General features: G+C 36.3%; 1 protein-coding gene and 1 long non-coding RNA gene across 2 annotated transcripts in view; both read right to left on the bottom strand.

Moving 5' to 3' along the window:
- Window positions 1-409: 409 nt before the first annotated feature.
- Window positions 410-5118, bottom strand: LOC110718899. Its single transcript, XR_002510992.1, has 3 exons — window positions 4650-5118; window positions 2839-2896; window positions 410-591 (listed from the first exon to the last, which is right to left on the bottom strand). It is a non-coding gene; the product is annotated as an uncharacterized LOC110718899 (long non-coding RNA).
- Window positions 5119-11010: 5892 nt separating this feature from the next.
- LOC110728772 overlaps window positions 11011-26779 on the bottom strand; it is a 40867-nt gene continuing 25098 nt past the window's right edge. Inside the window, exons 2-3 of the mRNA XM_021908447.1 lie at window positions 11305-11651; window positions 11011-11259 (exon numbers count right to left, since the gene is read on the bottom strand). Coding sequence (XP_021764139.1) covers window positions 11011-11259; window positions 11305-11651 — 596 coding nt within the window. The remainder of the gene's footprint in view (window positions 11260-11304; window positions 11652-26779) is intronic.

Raw genomic sequence — 26779 nt, 5'->3', positions numbered from 1 at the left:
TGATCCGTGAACGGTTTACAAGTTCCTTAAAAACTTGTTGGCGGCTCCCTACTTTCCTTGTCCCTAATCGTATATGTCAATTCCCACTTCCTATGAGTGCCAAGCATATTCACCATATGCTTTAACGTAGGCGCACTTCAAACGACGCCTACAATATGCCTTATTCATGTATGAGTATGGGCATTCAAGGGGGAGTGTTGAGAAAATAAGTCCAATGTGAATGCCCAATAAGTTGATTCCTATGCTCAAATACATACAATCCAGTGAACTCATATGTCTATATGTGAGAAATTGTTGTACCATATTGTAATACCCCCAAATTACTCTCTAATATTAACAATAATAATCCAACTTTAGGGAGTAACTTGGGAGTATTACCGCCACGTGATTACGTAAGGCTTTAACATAGTTTTGCAGCGGAAAACAATAATTATCTTTTATTAGTAATAATAATAGTAATAGTAATAGTTTTGAAATACTTCCAAAGATGTAACAACACTAATACTATGTTTACTAAATTAAACTAGGAGATCACCGCCCATCGTTCCCAATGCAGCACATAGTTCACGTTGTCTGATCGCCATCACCTATCTACTCATCAAAATGATAAGTAGGGCCAAGCCAAAACAAAACAAAAATCAATTTAATTAATTAAACATATTTTTGAAGAGATTTAACTTTAATAAATCATAATTTACCCAAACCATTCATGAATAGAAATTCATGTATAAAAGCTTGTCAAAAGGACCAATTTCCGAAATTACCAACTTTTCAAAGATAATTCCGAATAGGATGGATCAATCCATATTTTCATAAATAGTTTTGTTATTCATAGCCCTAAGGGCTATGCATAAAAACCAGCTAATTCCTCTAATTAATGATAAATATCTTATTCCAATGGAATCTATGACAAACTTATTATTGGTAATCAGGCCCGTATTTAGACCAGGGCAGATGCCCAAGGCCCCCAAATTTTAGGCCCAAAATACGTATAGCGGAATAAAAACATTAATTAAATTTTAATTAATTAACTAAAATTTGCGCCTAAACTACTCCATATTACTCATACTTCAACTTCTATAAATAATTAATTTCATTAATCTTGGGAAGGAAATTTCCATATTATTTTAATCAATTTCATTTAATCCCCTCCATTATTACGGAGTATCTTATTTTCCCTAATTAATAATAGAGCATGAATTACCACATCCCAATATAAGCTTCGTATTTACCTATAAGTATTCCTTTTTTTTTTTTTTTTTTTTTGAACGGTGAGTATTCCTCCTTCATACCACAAATTCTAATCAGTTTCTCATAACCTCATGGAATTACACTACATGTCTTATTATCTTAATTACCAATAATTTATATTTGATTGTTCCACATAAATATATTTACATGTAGAATACAAAATTGCACTTAAGCTCAAAAACAAAGAGACATATATTATTCTTTATATTCTATTCAATATTCAACAATACATTCCAAATTATTATTACTTTAAACACTTTCCTCAAAAAAAAAAAAACTTTAAACACTTTATTAAAAAAAAAATTACTCAAAGTAATATTCTGAGGCAACGCCCAAGTGACACTCTAATTGTTTGCGAAAAGAATACGAAGTGTAATTAAAAAAGTGTCGTGCAAAAATATGGATTTTTTTTGGCATATCCAAAGAATTTTTTTAAAAAGAAAATAATTTAGTTAATTAGGGCCTAATTTTAAAGTTCGCCCATAGGCCCCAAAAATCTCAGAAACGGGCCTATTGGTAATTAGACCATCATTCAATTCTCATTAAAAATATTTGCCGATTACTACTGCAAGTTAATACCACTTTGTAAATTACTACCGCAAATTAAAAAAGTTGTGAATTACTACCGCAAAACTTTTTAAGATGTTGCGATTACTACCAAACTCCCATTAAACCCAACTATGACGTCATTATAGCTCTTTAACCCATGGTTAAAACCCTTAACCATGGTCAAACATGGGTTAAATCCCTTAACCATGTCATCATTATATCCCTAACCCATTTTTTTTTTGGCAGGTTAAAGCCCTTAAACATGGTCAAACATAGGTTAAAGTGATATAATGACATCATAGTTGGGTTTAATGGGGGTTTGGTAGTAATCGCAACATCTTAAAATTTTTTGCGGTAGTAATTCACAACTTTTTTTATTTGCGGTAGTAATTTACAAAGTGGTATTAACTTGCGGTAGTAATTGACAACAACACCAACTGTTGTTGTTGTTGTTGTTATTATTATTATTATTCACTAATACTAGAAAAAGTTTAATCCACACCGGTTCAAGGGCCAAATAGATGCCTTAGCTTTTATGCTTAAAAAAATGCAAAATTGATAAACAAAACATTATATATATATATATATATATATATATATATATATATATATATATATATATATATATATATATATATATATATATATATATATATATATATATAAACTTAGATATTTTTATTAATAAATGCTTGTAATATTAGAATTTCATCAAAATTAAATAAAAACACAGTTCCCATCATACATGATCAATTCTTTTTTTACATGCTGGTTTCAAACTATGTTACTCGGACTCTTTCATTTACCTCACGTGTCCATGTCGACACGACACGTGTCGGACACCGACAGTCCGACACCGACACTTGGACACTTCAATTTTTAACTAAAAACACAACTTTTTCCAAGAAAATGGAAGAGTCCGATGCTTGGACACCCGTGTCTAATTTGACACTTCATCCGAGTCCTAGTAACATAGGGTTTCAATATAAGTAGAAAAAGGAAAAATGATAGACAGAGACGGGAACAAAGAAGCAGCACCTGAGACTTTACTGTAGATTCAAGCACCTGAGCACATAAAGAGCACCTGAGCACCTGACTGCACATAAAACAAAGTCTAGATTAATTGCTTACAACGCTTAGTAGAAAGAGTATTCCTGTAAAAAAATCTAGTTTGAAGTTTTGAACCGCTTGCCATCTACTTTTTTCTACTAGTGAAACCTGCCTGCAAAACATCATATTCCTATAAAAAAAAAAGTGGTAAAAAAAACAACCAGCTTAAACTGACAATATATATTCTCACATAATCCATATAACAAAGATACACGCTAGGCAATACTCACAGCCTATCTAATCTGCCATGGCATAGAGAGTCGAGAGTGAAAGTCACAAGTTCTCTATATCAATCTCATACGTGTTGGATTTATAAATATTAGTAATTGGCAAAGCACAACCAAAATTTCTTCCCAAATGGAACTCATTAGTAACACCCTCACAAAATAAAAGTCCACGTGTATGCATTATTTATGTCAGCACATGTATGGCATAACATTTGTCAAATTAGAATGCTAGCATTTAACTTATTTTTCATTAATAAAATTAGAATGCTAGCATTTAACTTATTTTCCTTAATACAATGACCATAATCCCAATCTCATCAGACAATTACTTGTTCACAAACTTTGCACAAGGATAGTACGAAGTAACATTCATTTCACATCTCAGGGAAAATTCTTTTTGCTTCCTTGATCAATCCCATTTTGTCAAATACTCATATCACGAGTAACAAATACCCTCGATAACAATCACATTCATGTGTTGATTAGTAATGATTAATAAATTATCTAATGTAAATGTTTTTATAGTTAACTTTCATGCAAAACAGTGAACTAAAACAATTAAGCTACCAATTAAATTTTTTTTTTCCATTTTACTATATTATAATAAGAGGTTGATTTATCAAAACCATGATAAAAAAAGGGAGCGCTGAGAATAAATACATATACATTAGACTTATTATTAATCTTTACTAATCAACACATGAAGTATAAATTAGAATATATGTCTTAGCAGATTAATGAAAAACAATTAAATAGCCCATAAAAAAAAATAACACAAAACAAAATACCTCTTATTGATTTTATGAATCACTAAGCAACACTTAGTTACACAGTAGCACCACCAGTCCAACCTCACCCCTTCTCTGCGTCCCCAATCAAGATAACATTTTCATAGTAGTGTATTCCACAGATTACATGAATTTCCAAACAACTTATTAAAAATACTTTGTATAATAGTAATCTGATCAAGAGCATAATCTGACCAAGAAATAAACATCATTCCTCCAATTATAATTGGCATGGCCTTAGATTTCTGCATTTCTTTTGCCCACAATTACTTGGGTTCTCGACAAGCTTATGATGAATCATTCAGAAAAGAAAATAATTAAATTAAAATTGATCAGAGTAGTCAACAAACATCAAATTAAAAGGTAAATCAAAATCTGCAGTAATCGAAATTTTTGGAAGAAAAAACAAAATTTTTGCAGTAATCCCAAACTCATCTAGATACTTCAACCAATTTATATAAAATCTGTAGTAATCAAAATTTTCGAAAATAAGAAAAAACAAAATTCCCAAACTCATCTAAATACTTCAACCAATTTAGATCCATGCCAAATTCAGTATGAAAATAATGAAATTAAACCTGTTAATAGGCAAATTCAATATCAGATTAACAAATCATCAATAAGATTAGAGAGACGGAATTGAAACCCTAACTTTAGCTAGCTCTAATTCTTGTTAGAGCCAGTAGCTCTAATTTATATGGAAGGGAGACAGAACTAAACTAACCTAACCACCCAAACTTTAGGTGGAAGCCGCCGAGGATGAAGGCCAGTAGGTGGCAATTGTCGTCTCTTCAACTTGGAGCACGGGCTGTTGTGTATGTCTTTGAGTTGGAGCACAGGTTGGAATGGAGGGAGTCTATAGTGGACGTGGACTATAGTGGAGCACCGGAAGCGAGAAGGTGGTGGCGGTGGAAGCCGAGGATAGGAGATGCAGCGTAAAGAGACGGTGAAAGCTTGAGGGATGGAGAAATACAAGGGAGAAAAAAGTTGTGACTTGTGAGGCTATGAGGGTCGATTTTGATACAGTAAAAATAATTGACAAGGAAAAAAAGAATACGAAGTATCAAAATAAGTGTTTTCCTTCCAAAAAAAAAAAAATAAAAATTAAGTATTACAACCAAGTGATACCTAATATTAAAGTGTTACAATAAAGTATTATCTAATATTAAAGTGCTACAAAAAATGTTACTCAATACCACAATGTTACAAAAGTGTTACTTAAAAATCAAATAATCATGAAAATTTTAAAGTGTTACCAATGAGTGTTACTTAAGCTCAATTTTGTAGTAGTGTTAGTATGTAGTAGTAGTAATAATATATGTAGTGTAGTTGTTTGATATGATTTAATCAAGATAATAATAACAATAATTTATAATGATAGATTATCATTAGTATGTATGTAGTACTAGTAGTGTACAATAGTAGTAGTAGTAATAATATGACTCAAAATGAAGAACATCAACGACAACAACAATGTAGTATCAAAACAAGGTTGGAAGCTTAGATAATCAAGCAAGGCAAGAAGGTGGAGGGAATACCTATGGGTGGCAGCGGCGGCAACGGTAGGAGGGCTGCAACAAGGTGGTCGGAGTGGTGGTGGTCATGGTGTTCACGGCCAAAGAGAAAGAAAAAAGAATCAAAGTAAGAATTAGAAAGGAGAAGATGGAGGATGAAGAGAGTAGTTTGGGGAAGATGAATGTGGGAAGTGTGACTGATTTTCATGGCTATTTATAGCCTCAATTAGGCACTATTTTAGCTGTCTCCATTAATGAAAGAACAACTGGGAACCTTGGTTCCATTTTTGCCGACATAAAGAGGTTCTAGAAGCAAGAAAATGAGTTTTGTTTGGCAGCCATAACTTTTGATATATAGCATCAAACAACAATCACACCGTTGAAATTAAATATTGGGATGTTTCAAACAATCTGTCAAAATTTCAGCTAAATCGGACCACGGATAAACCTTTATCGCTGGTGTTTTCTGAGACTGCTCAAGTTTGGGATGAAAATAAAGATGAATGGTGTATAAGGGAGCTACGTGGAGCAATTTGTGTGGAAGTTTAGAGTTGACTTTAGCAATACTTTTGACACTTTGTAGTATGAGTCGGGAACAAAATATTTTGCTCGGGAACAAAGAGCTTAAGGTAGAAAATCCGGTTTTTGAGTAGGATAACTTTAATTTATAATTAGTATAATCAAACTTATTATAAAACGTAATTATAAAATTGTCATTTGTATATAATAACTTAAATAAATTATTTTGTATAATAACATAATACTTGAAATATCTCGGAAAAATCCAAATTAGTAAACGGGTTTAAAAAATACTGGGTATTAAAGTCTACCCCTCTTAAAAGAAGTTTCGACCTCGAAACTTAAGTCAAAATTGGTTAAACAATCCAAGTTAGTACTAACTGACTCATGCACAACTTATAACGATTTGAAATGACTCATATTGGAAGTCATGCACAACATAAAATAACTCAAAATGACCCAGAAACTAGCCAAAAGGGCAAAAGCGCGAAACTCTATCGCATTCTACCCCCCTTAAAAGGAGTTACGCCCCCGTAACTCGACTATTGACCTCAGAAAACAACTCTGGATATATTTTCCTCATATCTTCTTCGGCTTCCCAAGTAGCTTCCTCGGTTTTATGATTTGACCATAAAACCTTGATTATTTTAACATCCTTGTTTCTAGTGCTTCTCACTTTACTATGTAAAATTTTCACATGCCTTTCCTCATAAGTCAAGCTCTCGTCCATCTCAATAGTTTCAGGCTGTAAAACATGGGAAACATCTGGTATGTACTTTCGAATTTGGCTCACATGGAACACATTGTGAACTTTTTCTAGCTCGTTAGGCAAATCCAACTTGTATGCTACCTTTCCCACCTTTTGGATGATCTCGTATAGACCAATTTACTTTGGGCTTAGCTTTCCTCTCTTCCCGAACCTTATTACTCCCTTCATCGGAGATATTTTCAATAAAACTTTCTCTCCTACTTCGTATTCCTCGTCTCTCCTTTTCAAATCCACATAGCTCTTTTGACAATCTTGTGCGGCTCTAATTTTCTCTTGAATCATATTCACTTGTTTCACCGTTTCTTCGATCATGTCTGGCCCGAGTGTAACAATCTCGCTTATGTCGTTTGATGTGTCTATTTTATATAGTATTTTACCCCCGTCCCTTGGTCATAATTGGTAGTGTTTTTGTTACTAATTGGTGTTTTCTAGTGTTTTCGTAGATTTGGTTGGCTTTTGTAGGGATTTACACTTTTGGAGCATTTTCCCGAGATATTATAGAGCAATTACGAGCATTAGAGAAGCACGACCATCTTTGAACCCTAAGGCCGGTTAGAGTCATCGAACAGGTGATTAAGGGCTCGGTACATGTGATACCGAGGCATTTGGACTGAGTATTCAAGACCCGAAGAGGAAACCCAGATTAGCCCAAAGAATGGAGCCCAATCGTAGTCCAAATAGTGGCCCAAGAGTGTCGCCCGACCAAAGAGGTTGGTGCCCGGAGGCGCGTCCGATCGGGCGAGGGAAGCAAGGCTGGCGCCCAAACTCGCCGGGCGCGAGAAGTATACCTAAGGGAAAAAGGCGCGCCCGATCGGGCGGTGCCTCGCCCGATCGGGCGCGTGTTATTATTAGGAGTTAATTTTCGACGTTTAAGTTTGTTTTAGTTTAGGATTCTCGCTTAGTATAAATACTTTTCCGTTAAGCGAGTTTAGGATTTTATTTTACTCTTTCTTAATTCTTTCTTAAATTTTCTCTCTCTACTTAGCTTTTAGATTAGTTTTCTCTCTCATATACTTTTGTTCTTAACTTTATTCTTAATTCCAGATTTCTTTGGTAACGATTTCTCTTCTCTTAATCTTAGTTATTTATTTTATTCCTTTGATCATGTCTTGTTTATTTATTTTGATTAGTTTAGTATTAATTATGTGTGAGTAGTTCTATTTCTAGGGTTTGTGGGGATCCATAAATAATATGAAGGGGTAATTTATTGTTGTTAATTGTCAATGCTAGATTTATTTCCTATTGATTGATTTAATGCTCTGTGACTAGATTTGCGCAGATCTTTTATGCATGAGTTTGACAATATTGATTCGAGATTCGAAAGATGAGAATTAATGTTTAGCTCTAGTTTCAATAGGCAGGTTAATTTATAAATGGTTAAGTCGAGATTCGAGAGATGAGATTTAATATCGGTAAATTAATTGTGTGATTGTAATACGTAGCGAAAGCCCTTTATGATCTGATTAATGTATGCATTGATGATTGATTATTATGTTTTACCCTGGAATATTATTTATTGGTGAATCTATGACCTAGACCTTTTATTCATTGTTTTCTCCTTATCCTTAATCTCCGTAGTTTAGTATTATATCCGAATTTACATATTGGTTACTTGATAATTTAGATTACTTTAATTAATTAGGAATAGAAAGCTCAGTTTCCCTGTGGATTCGACCCTACTTCCCTATCTATTATTAGTTAGTGGTTTTAGGAATTACTTTTGATTAGGGGATACGACTTTACCCTGTCATCGTTCCAACATATCGGGATTCTACACTTTCGCCCATAAAAAGCCTCGAATGGCGCCATCCCAATGCTTGCATGATAACAGTTATTATAGGAGAATTCTATCAAGTCCAAATGGTCTTCCCACGAACCCTGATACTCCATAACACATGACCTCAGCATCCTCCAAAGTTTGTATTGTTCTCTCTGTTTGACCATCGGTTGCCGGGTGGAATGCAATGCTCATTAACAACTTAGTCCTAATAGCCTTTTGTAAACTTTCCCAGAATTTAGATAAGAACCTTGAGTCCCTATCCGATATGATGTCCTTTGGCACACCATGGTATTTTACCACAAATTTCATAGACGCTCTTCCCAATTGATCCATTGACCACGTACTCCTCATGGGTATGAACGTTGCACACTTTGTTAATCGATCCACTATGACCTAAATTGTATCATTTTCCTGCTCGAGTCTTGGGTTAGGCTCCCATGAAATCCATAGAGATCGAATCCCACTTCCAAATAGGCACATCCAAGGGTTGAATTGTTCCTTAGGGTCTCTTATGCTCGATTTTGACCTTTTGACAAGTCAAACATCTAGTCACAAATTATGCCACTTCTCTTTTCATATTCAGCCACCAGAACGTCTTTTTCATGTCCTTATACAACTTATCCCCTCTGGGATGCATTGAATAAGGAGAACTATGAGCTTCCTCCATTAACTTTTGCTTCAAATCGCTTCGATTCTGGGGAATACACCATCTCCCTCTAAACCTCATGCTTCCATCATCGGCTATTGCAAAGTCCAATATTTGCCCTTCCTTGATCTTTTATTTAATCTTGTTCAACTTATCGTCCCCAGGTTGACTTTCTCGAATCTCATCATAAATCGACGGTTTGCTCAACAAGGCACTTAAAATTTTCTTTACTTCTCCCTGCTCCAATACCTCCAAATTCATCTTTTGGAACTCCACACACAATTGATATGGAAGAATCATCGGGCGTTAATTGTATGACTTGACTTCCTACTTAATGCGTCAGCTACAACATTCACTTTCCCTTCATCATACTGAATCTCCAAATCGTAATCCTTTCAACTCCAACCATCGTCGTTGTCTCATGTTCAACTCCTTTTGAGTGAATATGTACTTCAAACTCTTGTGATCGGTGAAAATTCTACATGTCACTCCGTACAAGTAGTGTCTCCAAATATTCAATGCAAACACTATTGCGGCTAACTCCAAGTCATGTGTCGGGTAATTCACCTCATAAGGCTTCAACTGTCTCGAGGCACAAGCAATCACCTTTTGATTTTGCATCAACTCACAACCTAACCCTAACTTTGACGCATCACTATACACCTCATACTGCTCACTTCCATCAGGCAGGGATAACACAGGTGCCATAGTCAACTTCTCTTTTAATGTCTGAAAAGCCTTCTCACACTCCAGAGTCCACTCGTACTTACATTCTTTCCTCATTAAGCTCGTCATAGGCCTTACAATTCTCAAGAAATCCTTAACAAATATCCTATAATAACCCGCTAACCCAAGAAAACTACGAACATCTGACACACTCCTCGGGGTCGGCCATTCACTTACAGACTTTACCTTTGCTAGATCCACCAATACTTCTTCTTTAGAAATCACATGACCTAGGAAAGCTATATCTTCCAACTAAAACTCGTACTTTGAGAGTTTAGCGTACAATTGATGCTCTCTTAAGGTTGACAATACCGCCCTCAAATGATCCTCATGCTCATCTCGATCCTTCGAATACACCAAAATATCATCAATAAACACTACAACAAACTTACCTAAGTATGGCCTAAAAATTCGGTGCATTAAATCCATGAAAACAGCAGGTGCATTGGTTAACCCAAAAGGCATAACAGTGAATTCATAATGCCCATAACGAGTCCTAAAAGCACTTTTTGCAATGTCTGACTCTACTATCCTCAACTGATGATACCCTGATCTCTAATCGATCTTCGAAAATATTCCCGCCACTTTCAACTGGTCGAAAAAATCATCAATCCTAGGAAACGGGTACTTCTTCTTAACCGTCACATTGTTCAACTCTCGGTAATCTATACATAGCCTCAAGCTTCCATCCTTCTTCTTTACGAACAACACCGGTGCACCCCATGGTGATGAACTTGGTCGAATGTATCCTTTCTCCAGCAAGTCGTCTGACTGAGTCTTCGACTCTTTCATATCAGCCGGGGCTATCCTATATAGAGCCTTTGAAATAGGTCTTGTCCCGGGCACTATGTCTACAGTAAACTCAACATCCCTCACAGGTGGCATCCCTGTAATTTCTTCGGGGAAAAGGTCAAGAAATTCATTTACTACTGGAATATTTTTCCCATCATCTCCATCTCCTTCTTCTATCCTTTGGACACTACACATATACAGTGGATGTCCTTTTGCTACACACTTCTTAAGTTGCAAAGAAGATATGATCGTTAACCCTTGTTTCCTCCCCTCCCTTCGATAAGTTACTCTAACCTTGCTCGGGACACACAACGTGACCTTTTGGGCCTCGCAATCAATTTATGCCTTGTACTTGCCTAACCAGTCCATCCCCAAAATAACATCGAGATCTTGTAAGTCAAGCTCGATTAAGTCTAACGGAAACTCTACACTTGAAATGAAAAGAGGTACACCCTGATGCATCTTAGTGCAACTCACCACTTCCCCTGACGGGATAGCAATATCTAAGGAAACAGACACCGCACTCTCTAACTTGAGTCTATCTACTAAAATTCTAGAAATAAAAGAGTGAGACGCCCCTGAATCAAACTAGAATTTAGTAGACATATAACAAATAAAGAAATTGCCAATTACCACATCAGAAGCAGTTGCAGCCTCACGGCTGTTAATCATGAACACATGACCCTTGGGAGCGGCTCCACTGTTGTTGGGTGTAGGTTTGGGAATGAATCCACTAGGGTGAGCTGGCTTGGGTTGGTTCTTCTCATCTTGGGGTTTACCCGACTGCTCATCAGAGACCTTCTTATAACAATCATACTCATGGTGACCTAGCTTTGGACAGTAGCGGCAAGTCACTAGGTTTCCCTCACAATCCTTTCCTGGGTGATTTTTCGCACATCTCTTACAAAAATAGGTTCTCTTAGGTTTGTCTCCATTCCCTCGGCTCCCATTTTCTCTTTCAACATTACCCCTTGTGGTACCTGGTTTACGCCTTAGAAAGAGATTAGTCTATAAAAGGTTCCACTTAAGTGTCTGATAAGACTTATAATTAAAAACTTAGAGTCGCCATCTTATTTTTATCCGAATAAGGACGGATTTTTAAAACAGTCAATTTAAATAATAAAAAAAATCAATTGCTAACTCCACAAAAAGAAATAAGGCATAGGGTTCGGGGTTTAGGTTAAGAGAATTGAATGTCTAGAACTTGTCTTCCCTTCCGTTCTAAGGAATGGGCTCTTACTATTGCGTTGTTAAAAATCAAGTTTTAAGACATGTAAACAGTAAACCACATAGGTTTGAGCACCAAAGTTGCACTACGTACCGATCATAGTGAGATTTTAAATTCATTCACGGATCAAAAGCTTCGTAGTTCGGACATATGTCATGTTTTAAATAACCAATTCCATTGGGTTTTTAATTTGGGTTATTGACGTAAATGTCATTTTTGTAAGTGGGATTTTAGTGATCTTTGACGGATTCACTCATAAAAGTAAAATGAACCACCTTGGTTGAGGAAATTCACCCCGATTAGCGATCACCAAAGATGTCTTTTGAATAAGACAATTTAACAAATGCATCCCGATTGACGACTTTTAAGTGGATCAAGGTATTTTTTGGAGTGAAAATGTAAGGGGTCACTATATAATCTCACTTTGGGTTTAAAATCACTCAAGGGTAATTTTGTAAGGTTTTACGGGTTATGTGTTTAGGCTTAATGGAATTGACCAAGTAAACCACGACACTTGTCAAGGCCTTACTTCCAAATAAAAGGGAACAATAAACTACTTAATCATATCCAATTGCCAATTAATCCATCGAGTAACTATGACGGGATATAAGCCTATTTTTATGGAGATGGAAAATTGTTACAACCTTATACAACTAAATAATTAATCTTAACCTCATGTTTGGAAATAAGGCCATAACCTTATATTAACTATCATTAATTATTAGAAATAAACAAGCAAAGTTATGATTCATTCTTGAGTCACAAAAGGGTTTGAAATAAAAAGGTTCACGAAATTATAAAAGAAAATAATGTTTGTTAAAACTTTATTTCTGAGGTCATCTTAAAATAAAATAAAAGATTCTTAAAATAACACTTAGAATTAAGGCTGGTTAAAACTTTTATTTCTAAAGTCATTTTTAAAATAAGATTAAAGACATTTTAATTAAAACTCCATAAGTTAAGAAGTATATATATAATATAGTGTAATATAGGTTTCATACCACCATTATTTCTTTAAAAATAAATTAATACAACTTTTAAAAAGCAATTAAGAGAAAAACTTGCATATTTCATCTCTTTGATAGCTTGAACTAAACAAATCATTAAAAATCATAGAAAAATCGAAAAATTTATTGTGAGATATGGTTGGAAAGCTCTTGAAAAGTTTTAGCACTTGAGCTAAATAAATGGAACTGATTCTTGTCGTAAGTGTTTTTTCACAGGCCATCTTTGGGTCGTGGTAAGTAATTTTTTACTCTTGAACAACCTTTGCTTAACTTTTAATTCCTTAGGTCTTTAAGCTCACTTTAAGAAATAAATCATTCTTTAAAATATATATTAGTCATTCACATGAATGTATTAACCTTTCATATTTAAAATGCATTATAAAGAGATGCAATGCAAAATGCAATTAACCCCCCCTCTTTGTAACATATCACCTCACCAATAGGCTTGGTTTTCTAATGTGAAGTACTGAAAGATTTAGGGCTAATTTAGCACCTAATATCGTCATTACCCCTATTGGTAACATCACATGAAAACAAACACATTAGTTAGCATAATAATAATAATAATAATAATAATAATAATAATAATAATTAAGGAAATTAAGATAGGAATAAAGATAATAATTCGAACTAGATGTAGCAATTTTTTGGATAACCCTTCTTACTTATCAAGGATGAAAAGATGATCACTCCTTAATTAAAGTGCAATAAAGGAGACTAAGTGATTTTTTTTGGAGTTTTGAGATATTAAAGGAAATTAATGCAAAAATAAAGCTAAAGAACTTTTTTTTTTATTAGTGAAAATAAACTTGAAAAATAAAGCTAAATCTTGAGAAACAAACCCCCTTTTTTTTTGGTTTTTAATATAGACATACTAATATTTTTTAACAAGTATAATGAAAAAAATAATGCTTGAACTTGAAATATTTTTGTGTTTTTTTTATAGGAATTAAAGATGATAACAACTCTTAAATAAAAATAAAAATATCAACTTAATTATAAGATGCTTTTAATAAGCTAATAATTTAAGAATAAAGCTAAATTAGAGAGATTTTAACTAAAGCAAAGATTAAAGGAGAAAAAATTTTAGAGAGAATTTTTAGAGAGAGAATTTGTAGGAATTTTTTGTGTGTCCTAAACTTGAAAATTAGGGGGGGTATTTATAGGAAAATAAAGGGGTTAATTTTTAAATTAAAAAGGTAAATAAATTAAAAATCAAGGATTATTTTGGTAAATATCAAGATTTTGGTAATAATGAGAATCTTGATATTAAATTTTTTCGTTTTATATTTAACAAACTTACTTAATCTATTTTGCAACACTTAAACTGATAAAATAAAGAAAACCGTAATAAAATCAACTCTAATATTCACATAAAAAGGTTCTAAAATGCCATGGTATTACAAAAAAAAAATGATCAAGTTATGGCACAACTCAGTAATACTCACATGGTATACGATAGCAGAGTGCCTAAATTTATTTAGTGACTATTATACTTACCAAGGTATTAAAACAACACTTATAAAATAAATATCAGCTCTGAGATGTTAGCTCTGAAAGTTACACAAAGATATTAGGTTACAATACTAATAGGATTGGACAAAATATTTTAGAGCTTATATAAAAAAAAAAGTAAAAACAATAACCCCTGCGCTTATTAGATTGTACATATAAATTTACCCAAGAACATCTAAACATATGGCAAAACCTTAAAAGTACAAGCATTACAAATAATAACCCTTACTAAAAGTATAAAGTAAGGTAAATAATATAAAATCATAAGATAGACATGGTCAAACTGAAAATACACCATGAAAAATAATACAATATTATTAAGTCATACGACATAAATTCCAGGTAGTCAAGAGTAAACTATATTTCCTTGACCAGATGACCTTAAAAAAAGGTGAACCCTTATCTTGCTTTACTCTACTGATAAAACACAAATTTATATTTATCATAATCGTAAAAAAAAAAGATAAAAGATACGAAACTAGATCAAAACAACAGGAAAACAAATAAAATAGAAGACCAAATTCATGTCGGCAACGCAAATTAACGTAACGGAAATTACTATTTGGAATAGTGTCAAATAGTGTTTACATAGTGAAATGCAATATATGACGCGTATGAAATTCAGCTGTCCCAATTAGCGTCGGGTAAATATTGATACAATTGATCCAAATTAAAATTTATTGGATACAATATTAACCGCGGGGGATAAAAAAAAGGTAACGTTAATTCACTATTGACGATTATACATCAAAAATTGACAAAAGAATACACTAACTAGACTGAATAAGCAAAACAGAGTGATTAAAAAACAAAATAAAAAAATTAAAAAAAAAAAGAAAAAGGGAATGTCAGAGCCATTAAGTATGTGGAGAACGAACATAGGTAAGATACCAAAATTGAAGATAATCATGCAACATCATTCACAGAAACTCAATACACGATCCGAATTTTCATCTATCTTTACTATTCATACATACTTCATTACTACGCGTCGTATTCACAAATATTTACCGTTTACTCTCGTCCATACAATACTCAATTGTCCTTAGATAATTATCGATGGGTTTGGTTCGAACTTATATTTATCGGATTAAGTATTAACTGCGGGACAAAAAGACAAAGACATTATAACAAGCGTACATAAAAGGAGGTCCCTTTAGCAATATAACATATAGTACTCATTTAGGTGTGGGGATGTTTGTTATTTCCCTATATTGGTTGGGCATGAGTCTTTAGAGTAGTGGACTTTATAGCTTAGGTAAACTGGTCATATAATAGAGTAGTGCACAAATCGCAAAAATCACTAGATAAAATAAAAAGAATAAAACTTACTCTAGCAGTCTAAGTGAACATACGAATATACTTATTATACTCTAAAGGAGTAAACAACGCTTGTTTATAAAGAAAATGACATATTCCTGATGGGTGTCATAAATGGCACCCATTTGATGAGCATTTAGGTTGTTTTCACCTTCTTTTCATGGCTTTCATGCTTAATAAATGCTTAGTTTTATGCTTTTGATCTTAGTCTTACATTTCCTCTCTTATTTTGTAGCTTTTGTGCATTTCTATGGTTTTTCTAGTCATTTCTCCTTTATTTACTCTATTTTTGTGGTTGTAGGTTTGTATGAGGTTCGGGTCTTGATATTGGTGATTTACTAAGGTGGAGGAAGCTTTTGGAGCAAGCTCATGGCAATTGGAAAGCTCAAGATGCAAGGAAGTGGATTCTCTAAGTTCTAGCTCTCGCGCTCTCAAGTCGTGCTCTCATGAATATGGGGTGTTGAACCCACATTCATGTGCTTTAGGGACTGCCTCACTTAGTGTTCATTATCATCATGATTTTGCGTTCATTCGAAGACCTTAGCGAACGCATAAAGCCGTGAAAAGATCAAAGAAACCCAGAGATGTGCGGGCGTGCAAGGCACGGGCGCGGGCGCGCCACCCCTGCAGCACGGGCGCGCCTCCCATGCAGCGCGGGCGCGCCTTCCTGGGTATTTATTTGCTCGGTTTTTGTTTTCGCGCCCCTATAAATACTTTGTAAAGTCGATTTTTGGGGCAAGTTTAGAATAAGCTTCATTTCACATTTTAGATCATATTATTAGCTTAGTTGAGAGCTTCTCTCTCTAGTTTTAGGGTTAGTTTAGGAGTAGATTTTAGAGAGAGAAAGTGAGGAATTTCAATGGTGATTGAGAGATTGAAAATTCAATGGTGACAATTGTGTTGAAGATATTCTCTATTATCAATGAGCATTCTTAACTCTATCTCATTTTATTGCTTTGTTTGATTTCATATTTGTTTGGTTTGATTTTGATGTTTGATTGTTGATTAGTGTAATTGTTCTTCATAGATTGTTGATTCTTGATTTCTTTAGTTATTTGTTGATTATATGATGATGTTAGTGTAGTTGTTTGCTAGGAATTGGGTGAAACTTGTATGATTGATTGATTATGCTTAATTTGGGAATTATGTTGATTAATTGTTGAGATTAAATCGATTAATGGAAGTTTGCATGTGTGTAATTCGATTAGGCCTTAAGAATTATGCTAGATTGCATTGTGAGTCTACAATGATACGGACCTCTTTGATTTGTAGCTTGTAATTGTCGATTGAGCTTGATTAGTGAAGCTCTAAGTTAGATTCTCTCGTAGTTGGCGCTAGTTTGACCTCTAGGAGATAGCTTGTTGACTCTTTTGATTGAGCTTGCCATTAGTCTTCACAACCATTGACTTGCATGTATTTCCGAGTTGCTACAATTTCCATGATTATTTGTTGATCCCCGTTCCTAGTGCTTTATTTGTTTGGTTTCTTTATTTGGTAGTTGGTTAGTGTTCTCTCTTTATCTTTGTCTTCGACCTAGCTTAGGCGCATGATTGAGAGCTCTAGACACCTAAAAATGTCTCCCCAAAACCAAACCCGATGATGAACAACCTTTCACCGCCATTATTGGTCGGGTTTAGTATTTAATCCCGAGAGTGCTTAAAAATCGTATTTTATTAAATTCATATTTTTGAACATTCCATGGATTAGTCTTGATGTTTGGTAAAAGCATAGTTTTAATTTCAGCCCAAACTTATTAATTAATTTTTAGCCCAAGCCTTTTTTATTTTATTGTTTTATTATTTATTTTAATTTTAATTATTTTCTTATTTTAGCCCGAATAATAAAAAGTCAGAAAAGGCCCGAAATTATCAATCGGCACTTAAAATGCCGAAGGAAATTAGGGTTAAAAATGTATTTAGACGGAAAAACAGGCTGGAATTTCCCGCGCCACGGCAGGTACCTACCGTGTCACGGGAATCCTTCCCGTCTGACGGTGGGATTTCCCGTGACACGGGACATTCCGTGTCTTTTCCGCGTAAACCCTTAACACGTTTTTTATCCCGTTTTCTGAAAATTTCCCGCGTCACACCAAAAATGTACCGTGTCACGGGAAAGTGTACCGTCTGACGGTGGAGCTTCCCGTGTCACGGTACAGTTTGACCGTGTCACGGGACACTTTTTTAGGGTTTTTATCATTTTAAGGTTCCGTGTGCTCCCTTTGCACATTTTCCCTATAAATACCCCCTCATTTCTGATGAACGGGGCACCGAGTAATTCTCTAATTTTATTTTCCCTCTTCTATGCTTTAGCCTAAACACTAGCCTACCCTTTTCACTTCAAAATTCCTTCTACAAGTACTCAAAGGAGTCCATACTTTACTCGTGGTTCTATCCTTAATCCAAGGCATGAAAGGTAGAATTGTTTGAGGGTTTGGCCTCAAAATCAACTTTACTTTATTTAATTTAATTTAATCATTGCTTTATTATTTCCTTGAAGTTACTAACTCGTTTATTATTTTGTATTTGCAAACAAACAGAATCAAAGTAAGGATCATGCTCCTTTTATTTTTATTATTTTTCTAACGATTTTATGTTGTTGGAATTGTGATTAATTTGGTTTTAATATTAATGTTGTTCTACTATTTTTATTATGATCACCATATTGCATGTTTAAAGGGAATATGTAATTGAAAATCACGCCTAATAAGATAATTTGGACAACCGGTTTAGGGTCCTTTTAATCTTATTATTAATTGAAGTGATCACCAATATTTTAGAATTATGTGTGCATTAATATTAAACCAATTTAGTTAAATAATAGTTCGGAGCGAATTGAATTATTGTTTGTATGCCTTTGAGATCACAGGAATGCATTTCACTATAAGAATCGAGTAGAGGCCAATACGGGCGAATGTGACTCCATGACTCACTTCGTACCATCATCCCCGATCCTCCTTTCGTGGTTCCGAACCGTATAGAGTTAGTAATCTCATGGATTATGAATGGGGTGTAACCTTCACGAGTCAATCGTTGTTGCCTTCGTTGTCCCTTATTCGTGGTTTCCTTTTATGATCCGTCGGTTTACAAGTTCCTTAAAAACTTGTTGGCGGCTCCCTACTTTCCTTGTCCCTAATCGTATATGTCAATTCCCACTTCCTATGAGTGCCAAGCATATTCACCACATGCTTTAACGTAGGCGCACTTTGAATGACGCCTACAAGAGCGCTTGAACATTACCCTTCCTTTGGGTTCGACCCTTGACTTGCCTCTATATTTGTATATAGGTTTGTTAAGTGTTTATAAATTTAGTTTGATCGTAGGAGGATTAGTTTCAACGGCCTAGTTTTTCCCTTCGTCAAAATGGCGCCGTTGCCGGGGAATGGTGTCTATGTTTGAGTGTTTTTTATTGCTTTAGTCTAGGTCTTTGTATATAGTTTTCTTTTATTTGATTTTTGTTTATTTTGTGAAAAAAAAAATTGCATGTCTCTCATTTTCTCAATATGACGATGAGCCTTTTTGTGAATATTTCAATAGACTTAAGGGATTTCTTGACTATAATAGTTGTAGTCTTTGGGGGCTTGTGAGATTTGTTATTTTGGTTTGAATGAACAAACTAGGGATATAGTTGAAGGAATGCATAAAGGTAGATTTAGAGCATTTTCTATCGAAGATGCTTGGGATTTTTATATTTGGTTTGCTTGGGAAGTCTATAATATGGGTAATCGTGCTTCAATTTTTGATGTGAAATGTGTTAATTCTTCTAATGCTAGCATGATTTCCCATGATGTGTCACATGATCTCGTTAGTGAACCTAAAACAAATGCTTCAAATTCTATTTCCTCTTTTGTTCATGATAATGAGGTGCATGCTCAAGCTACAAATCTCAGATATTTGAAAATGCTCCCAATCCCCTATTTAATAAAAATGCTCATGATTTTAATGTGCATGGTCCTTTGTTGGGCATGGATTATGAATGGGGTGTAACCTTCACGGATCAATCGTTGTTGCCTTCGTTGTCCCTTTTTCGTGGTTGCCTTTTATGATCCGTGAACGGTTTACAAGTTCCTTAAAAACTTGTTGGCGGCTCCCTACTTTCCTTGTCCCTAATCGTATATGTCAATTCCCACTTCCTATGAGTGCTAAGCAAATTCACCACATGCTTTAACGTAGGCGCACTTCGAACGACGCCTACAATTTGGCGACTCCACTGGGGAGGATTCTTAATTATTTATCGATTTGAGTGATCGGTATTTAATTAAGATGAGTGGATGAGACTTAAAAGATTCTTGAAAAAATATTCTTGTGATTAATTTGGCATTTTTTCATCTGCATAGACGTTTTAACGTCGCATTCATGTCTGTCCCGTAGGAAAAATTGGATAACTTGGTTGCGCGCGAAGGAAAACAGGGCACCAGTCAGATCTTCTGACGGTACAGTGCACCGTCTGACGGTGCACAGTACCGTGACACGGGAAATTTTGCCGTGTCACGGCAGTCCTAAAATCAGTTCGGTGGCTTATTTTCTTTCTTCATAGTCGACTTCCTTCGATTTTTCTGAAAAAACGTATGTGTTCTACATGCGTCTTAGCCCGGGGGATTTAAGCTCTATCGACCCAAAAACGCTCATGGAAATAAGGGTTCATACGAGTTATTAAATCCACCCAAACCATGGAGTCGAGTTCGATTTCATCACGAACTCGCGGAGCCGCCTGTTGGCATATTCCCTCAAGGGAGGCTGCCTTGCTAACGCGTCCAAACTCTTAACCATGGTACTCTTTTGACACCCAAAACTTGACCAATATTTGAACATAGATCTTGACTCTAGGTTGCGAACTTTTTTACATCATCGTGCCTAAATGCTATGTGGTTGTTTGGTGCTAACCTTCATGTGTTTTCTCTTTTGTTTAACCCATGATCGAGGGTTTTTATTCTCACATAGTAATTAGTACGGATCTAAAATAGGTTAAAATCTAGAAAAATCACAAAACTGACCTGGAACTGCGCACCATGTCACGACATGTTCTGCCGCGCCACGGTGAACAGTGCCGTGACACGGGGCTGTCTTCCGTCTGACGGCAGACTGCACCGTGTCACGACAGTCTGCACCGTGACACGGTGCCCAGGAAAGTGTCCTGTCAGTCTTTTTTTTTCGATTTTTGTGCGAATGCTGTGTCCAGTTTTGTGTCATGTCTAGCTATATGGTCAAAACACGCGTCTATAACCTCACTTAATCACTCACATGTCATGTTCACACACTTTTTTGCTTTAAGTCGTGCACCACTTTTTTGACCGTATTTTAGGGAAGTCTTGTTTTTGTGTCGTTTTTTTTTCGGAGTAAGTCGGATGGTATCCTCCCTTTAAAAATAAACAAGTAGAATTTATAGATTTTTTTTTTAAAAAAAATTTCCCGTGCCACGTCAACATCCACCGTGGCACGGGAATGGTTGCCGCGACACGGGACTGTCCACCGTGTCACGGCACAGTCCACCATGGCACGGTGGACCTGCAAAAAAAAAAATCCCGTTCCACATCAGCATCCACCGTGGCACGGGAATGGTTGCCGCGACACAGGACTGTCCACCGTGTCACGGCACAGTCCACCGTGGCACGGCGGACCTGCAAAAAAAAAAAAAAAAATCTCGTGCCACGTCAGCATCCACCGTGGCACGGGATTGGTTGTCGCGACACGGGACTGTCCACCGTGTCACGGCACGGTGGACCTGCAAAAAAAAGAATTCCCGTGCCACGTCAGCATCCACCGTGGCACGAGAATGGTTGCCTCGACACGGGACTGTCCACCGTGTCACGACACGGTCCACCGTGGCGCGGTGGACCTGCAAAAGAAAAAAAAAGAGGGGGCTGCCGCGCCACGGGAAACTCTACCGTGTCACGGCAAATTTCCACCGTGACACGGTGGAATTTCCAAAAAAAAAAAACTAGAAAGCATCAGTCAAGTCTTCCGTGTTAATTTGGTCCTCGCGTCAGTCATTTTGGTTATTGTTCACATGTCTAGCCATACGATCATACCACGAGTCTTATAACATCACTTAGTCACTCACGAGTCAAGTATAGTCCACACACTTTCTTTATGTTCCGACTCGAGTCGTGCACCAGGTCGTTTATGATCGTATATTAGGTTCATGCACCCTTTTTTCGTCATAATAAAAAAAAGTGAGTGGAGTTTTCTCACCTGTTTTCAAATGTCTATTTTTTTTCCTTCCTTTCCTATCTTGAGCAATGAGTCAAACAATTAAGTGAATTATTTTATTTCACAGTACTTGGTCAAGGAACAGGGATAGATCAATACGGCTCGAGCCATTACCGCAACAATCTCTCAGATCTAATAGGCGTTCAAAGAGAACTTTGCCATCTCCGTTAATCATCACCTTTCAATGGCCACTAAAGAAGACATTGAGAACATCAACAAATCCATTGAGGCACTGTCTTCCATGATGCAAACCCTTACCACTAGGGTCACTACCATGGAACAAAACAAGGTCACTGTTTCCACCCTTGACAAACTGAAGGAACAAATGAGTAAGATTTCTGAGGATTTCACTAATGTGGAACGACCTCCCACTCCTTTGGATGTGAAGGACAGACTCCCTGAAAAGTTCTCCACTGCTGATATTCTAAAGTTCAAGCCTACTGACAATCCAATATTCCATTTGAAGGCGTTCTCTGCAACCATGGCTCTTAAGGGATTGGACGTAACACTCTTCCCTACGGTGTTCCCTCTCTCCTTAGAACATGCTTGCCAACAATGGTTTTATTCCTTAGATGTCAAGCATACTGCGACTTGACAAGATGTCACCGAAAGTTTCATGAATCGTTACAAGTGTAACATTCAAACTAAAACTTCTGAACGTGAACTCTCCATTCTCAAACAGAAAGAGAATGAAGGCTTCACCGCTTACCTGAACAGGTGGAGGGAAACAGCTTCACTCTTGGTAGATCCCCCCAAAGAAAGAGAGATGGTTCGCCTCTTTATTCAAAATCTGACTCATAAATATAGGGAACATCTCAAATTTCTTCCACTGAACACTTTCGAAACTGTATACGACATCGGCATCAATATCGAGGATGAGCTAATAAAGACTGCTGGTAGTAACAATAATAACACTTGGAAAAACAAGAAGAACGACCATCCTTCTTCTTCGTCTTCTAAGCACGAAAATACTACCAACAATGTAAGTCAAGTTGATCTCAACGAAGTGTTAGCTCTTGATACTCCATTGCCCAAGAAGAAAAGAACTTACACTCCTTTAGGAATGACGTATGATGCGGCCTTTGATTGCCTTTACAGTCAAGGCTTGATCACACCTATTGGGCCATTTCCAGAGCCAAAACCTGAAGAAAGGAGCGCCAAATGGAATCCCAATGCCTATTGCAAGTACCATCAAGGAAGGGGCCACACTACGGAGCAATGTTGGAATTTGAAGGACGTCATTCAAGACTTGATGGATACAAACAAACTTCCTGGCGGCAAGAAGTAATGAATACAAGGCACACAGATCTTTCATGCAACATTTCATGATTTCTTTCTTTATCATTCTTCTCCATTCCCCCATTCATGTCTAGCATAGGTTTTCCACTTTGAATTTTTGTATATGTTTCATGTGTTTCGTTCACCTTTTCCATTAATAAAATGAGCAATTTTCCTTTACATCTCGATCATAGAATTTTTCATTCATTCTCAATAAAAAACAATAATTAAAAAAAAAATCAATTACCGAACTAAACCCAAGGTACACCAATGACTTGAGGCACCTTTGCAACCATGTCATTCCCTGTTAACCGTTCAATCACATTCCATTTCGTCATCAACCATTTTGAGCCTCGTCTAACGTTTGACCTTCATTTCTTCAACCCACATTCACTTAACCCTGGGATTGGAAGATGTGTAATTGTATAACATTCAAAAAGCAAGTAAAAAAAAAAGAAAGCAGCAAAGAAACAATAAAACAATGTCTAAAGGCAAGTGTTCCAATGTCTTTGATATGAACACGTCTCAAATTGCGTCTCTCATCGAGTGCTCGGTACCGTGCCTGAGAAACATGAATGCTAAGTGAGTGATGGACTGCATGATCTGAGATTGCCTACATTGATTCAAAAGAATGAAAAAAAAAAGTTCAAAGCAAAAAAAAAAAAATGTGTTGAAAATAAACTTGCAAAATTCAAAATTTTCAAATTCACAATTACACATCTTGGGGGCTTCTCTCGGTTCTTGACACTTTTACCTCTTTCTTCCTTAAACCATCAAGTTAACTACATTACAACCCTTGAAAGACCTCTTTGAGGTGTACATACACTTGTGCAAAGTTCGGTTAGAGCTACGTTCGGCCTGATTCCTAACGGATACGTAGGCAACCTCACATCGAGGTGCGGCCACATTCAATATTCATATTCATGCATGATCGAGTCAAAGAATATCCAACGCTTACCCCTACCCATTTAGAGCTAGACTTGGGGGCTTGAACCTACATCATGTAGCCTACCTAGCCTAAAGAGTCATCATCTTTGACTCTTCTCACATCTCTTTCCATCGCCATAACCCTAGCAGTCAGCCTTAGTATCACATTCACACACTTCACTCACACATCCATATCCATATCAATCATCCTTCCCTTTAAGAGCCCTTTATCATGAAATCTTGTTTCAACACTGTGCATGTTTCATCATATTTAAAGACAACATTCAGTAGAAGAAACATTGTATACTTGCTTAGCTTCCCGAGCAATGTTCATTGTTTCGCATAATGTGCTAAGAAACATTTATATATCAATGATTTTTAATCATACAAAGCATATCGTGCTTAGCTCCTTGACCAAAGAACGTTCATTATGCAATAATCACTATACGTGCTTAGCTTCCAGACCTAAGTGACGTTCAAAATTGCTTCTTTACACCATATATGATGCTTAGCTCCATGACTTAAGTTCATTCATCTTTTGTGTCACATGATGTAATTGTCCTTAGCCTCCTGGCCTAAGAGCATGCATCATGCATACATTATTTTCAGGACAAACAATTCAATCCATACGATTCATTTCGTCTTGCTCAAGGAGGAAGTTCAAAACTTCTCTCCCTTTTCATTATTTTATTTTGGGGAAGTTCAAAAAACTTTTTCCAAGTTTTCATCGAAGGAAGTTCAAAAATAAAAGTTCAGTTTTCACATATTTCTTTTTCGGGAGAAAGTCGGTACCCTCCACTCATGACAAAAATTGACGGAAAATTTTTGCTTTTGCATCTTCGTTTGCTTGTGTCTGCGCACACACACACTCACAAGTCATACACATGTCATGTCACATCAAGTCAAACTTGGTCAAGTTAGTGGTCAAGTCAATCACTGTATATACGAGTCCATTGGCAAATTTATTTTTGCAGGTCTTATCTATAGCCCACGTCCGGGGACAAATGGACCATCTACAGCCCACGTCCGGGGACAAGCGGACCATCTAAAACCCACGTCCGGGGACAAGCGGACCACCATCATTTCACGGCGCAAGGTTCTCGATACACAGAGACTTGCAATCTCATCATCTTTCGACTTTCCTCAAGCATGAAAAGTATTATCCGGTGGATTTTTCTTCAAGTATAGAAAACCGCCAAATCGGCTTTCCTCAAGCACAGAAGGCATTATCGGTGGAATTCTTCAAGCATAGAATGACACCATATTCATCAGTCGGCTTTCCTCAGGCTTGGAAAGCGTTATCGGTGGATTTTTCTTCAAGTACAGAAAACCGCCAAGTCGGCTTTCCTCAAGCTTGGAAAGCGTTATCGGTGGATTTTTCTTCAAGTATAGAAAACTGCCAAGTCGGCTTTCCTCAAGCATGGAAAGCATCATCGGTGGATTTCTTCAAGCATAGAATGACACCAAATTCATACGTCGACTTTCCTCAAGCATGGAAAGTATTATTCGGTAGGTTTCTTCAGGCTTAGAAAACTACCAAACTCCTCAGTCGGCTTTCCTCAGGCATGGAAAGCATTTCAACAGACGTCATCCAGTGGATTCCTTCAAGCATAGGAAGTTACCAAGCTCATTTGCCACCAATACACTAGTGTTAGATAAGCATTCTATCCCTTTACTCTTTTATCTGTAGAACTAACATTATTCTGCAGGTATCGGCGTATACAGAATGATTTAGGATCGCAGAACGTCTTAAATCATTCTCCGTCCCTATCGGCTACTTTGACTATCGTTTTCAAAACTGACGTTTCCACAAACTCAGTCAAAGTGGGGGCTTCTGTAGACACCTAAAAATGTCTCCCCAAAACCAAACCCGATGATGAACAACCTTTCACCGCCACTATTGGTCGGGTTTAGTATTTAACCTCGAGAGTGCTTAAAAAATCGTATTTTATTAAATTCATATTTTTGAACAGTCCATGGATTAGTCTTGATGTTTGGTAAAAGCATAGTTTTAATTTTCTTGACTATAATAGTTGTAGTCTTTGGGGGCTTGTGAGATTTGTTATTTTGGTTTGAATGAACAAACTAGGGATATAGTTGAAGGAATGCATAAAGGTAGATTTAGAGCATTTTCTATCGAAGATGCTTGGGATTTTTATGTTTGGTTTGCTTGGGAAGTTTATAATATGGGTAATCGTGCTTCAATTTTGGTTTGCTTGGAGCGAATTGAATTATTGTTTGTATGCCTTTGAGATCACAGGAATGCATTTCACTATAAAAATCGAGTAGAGGCCAATACGGGCGAATGTGACTCCATGACTCACTTCGTACCATCATCCCCGATCCTCCTTTCGTGGTTCCGAACCGTATAGAGTTAGTAATCTCATGGATTATGAATGGGGTGTAACCTTCACGGGTCAATCGTTGTTGCCTTCGTTGTCCCTTATTCGTGGTTTCCTTTTATGATCCGTCGGTTTACAAGTTCCTTAAAAACTTGTTGGCGGCTCCCTACTTTCCTTGTCCCTAATCGTATATGTCAATTCCCACTTCCTATGAGTGCCAAGCATATTCACCACATGCTTTAACGTAGGCGCACTTCGAATGACGCCTACAAGAGCGCTTGAACA

Source organism: Chenopodium quinoa, unplaced genomic scaffold (genome assembly GCF_001683475.1).
Source record: "Chenopodium quinoa cultivar QQ74 unplaced genomic scaffold, ASM168347v1, whole genome shotgun sequence".
NCBI classification, from domain to species: Eukaryota; Viridiplantae; Streptophyta; class Magnoliopsida; order Caryophyllales; family Amaranthaceae; genus Chenopodium; species Chenopodium quinoa.
This window is presented reverse-complemented; position numbering and strand designations above follow the sequence as displayed.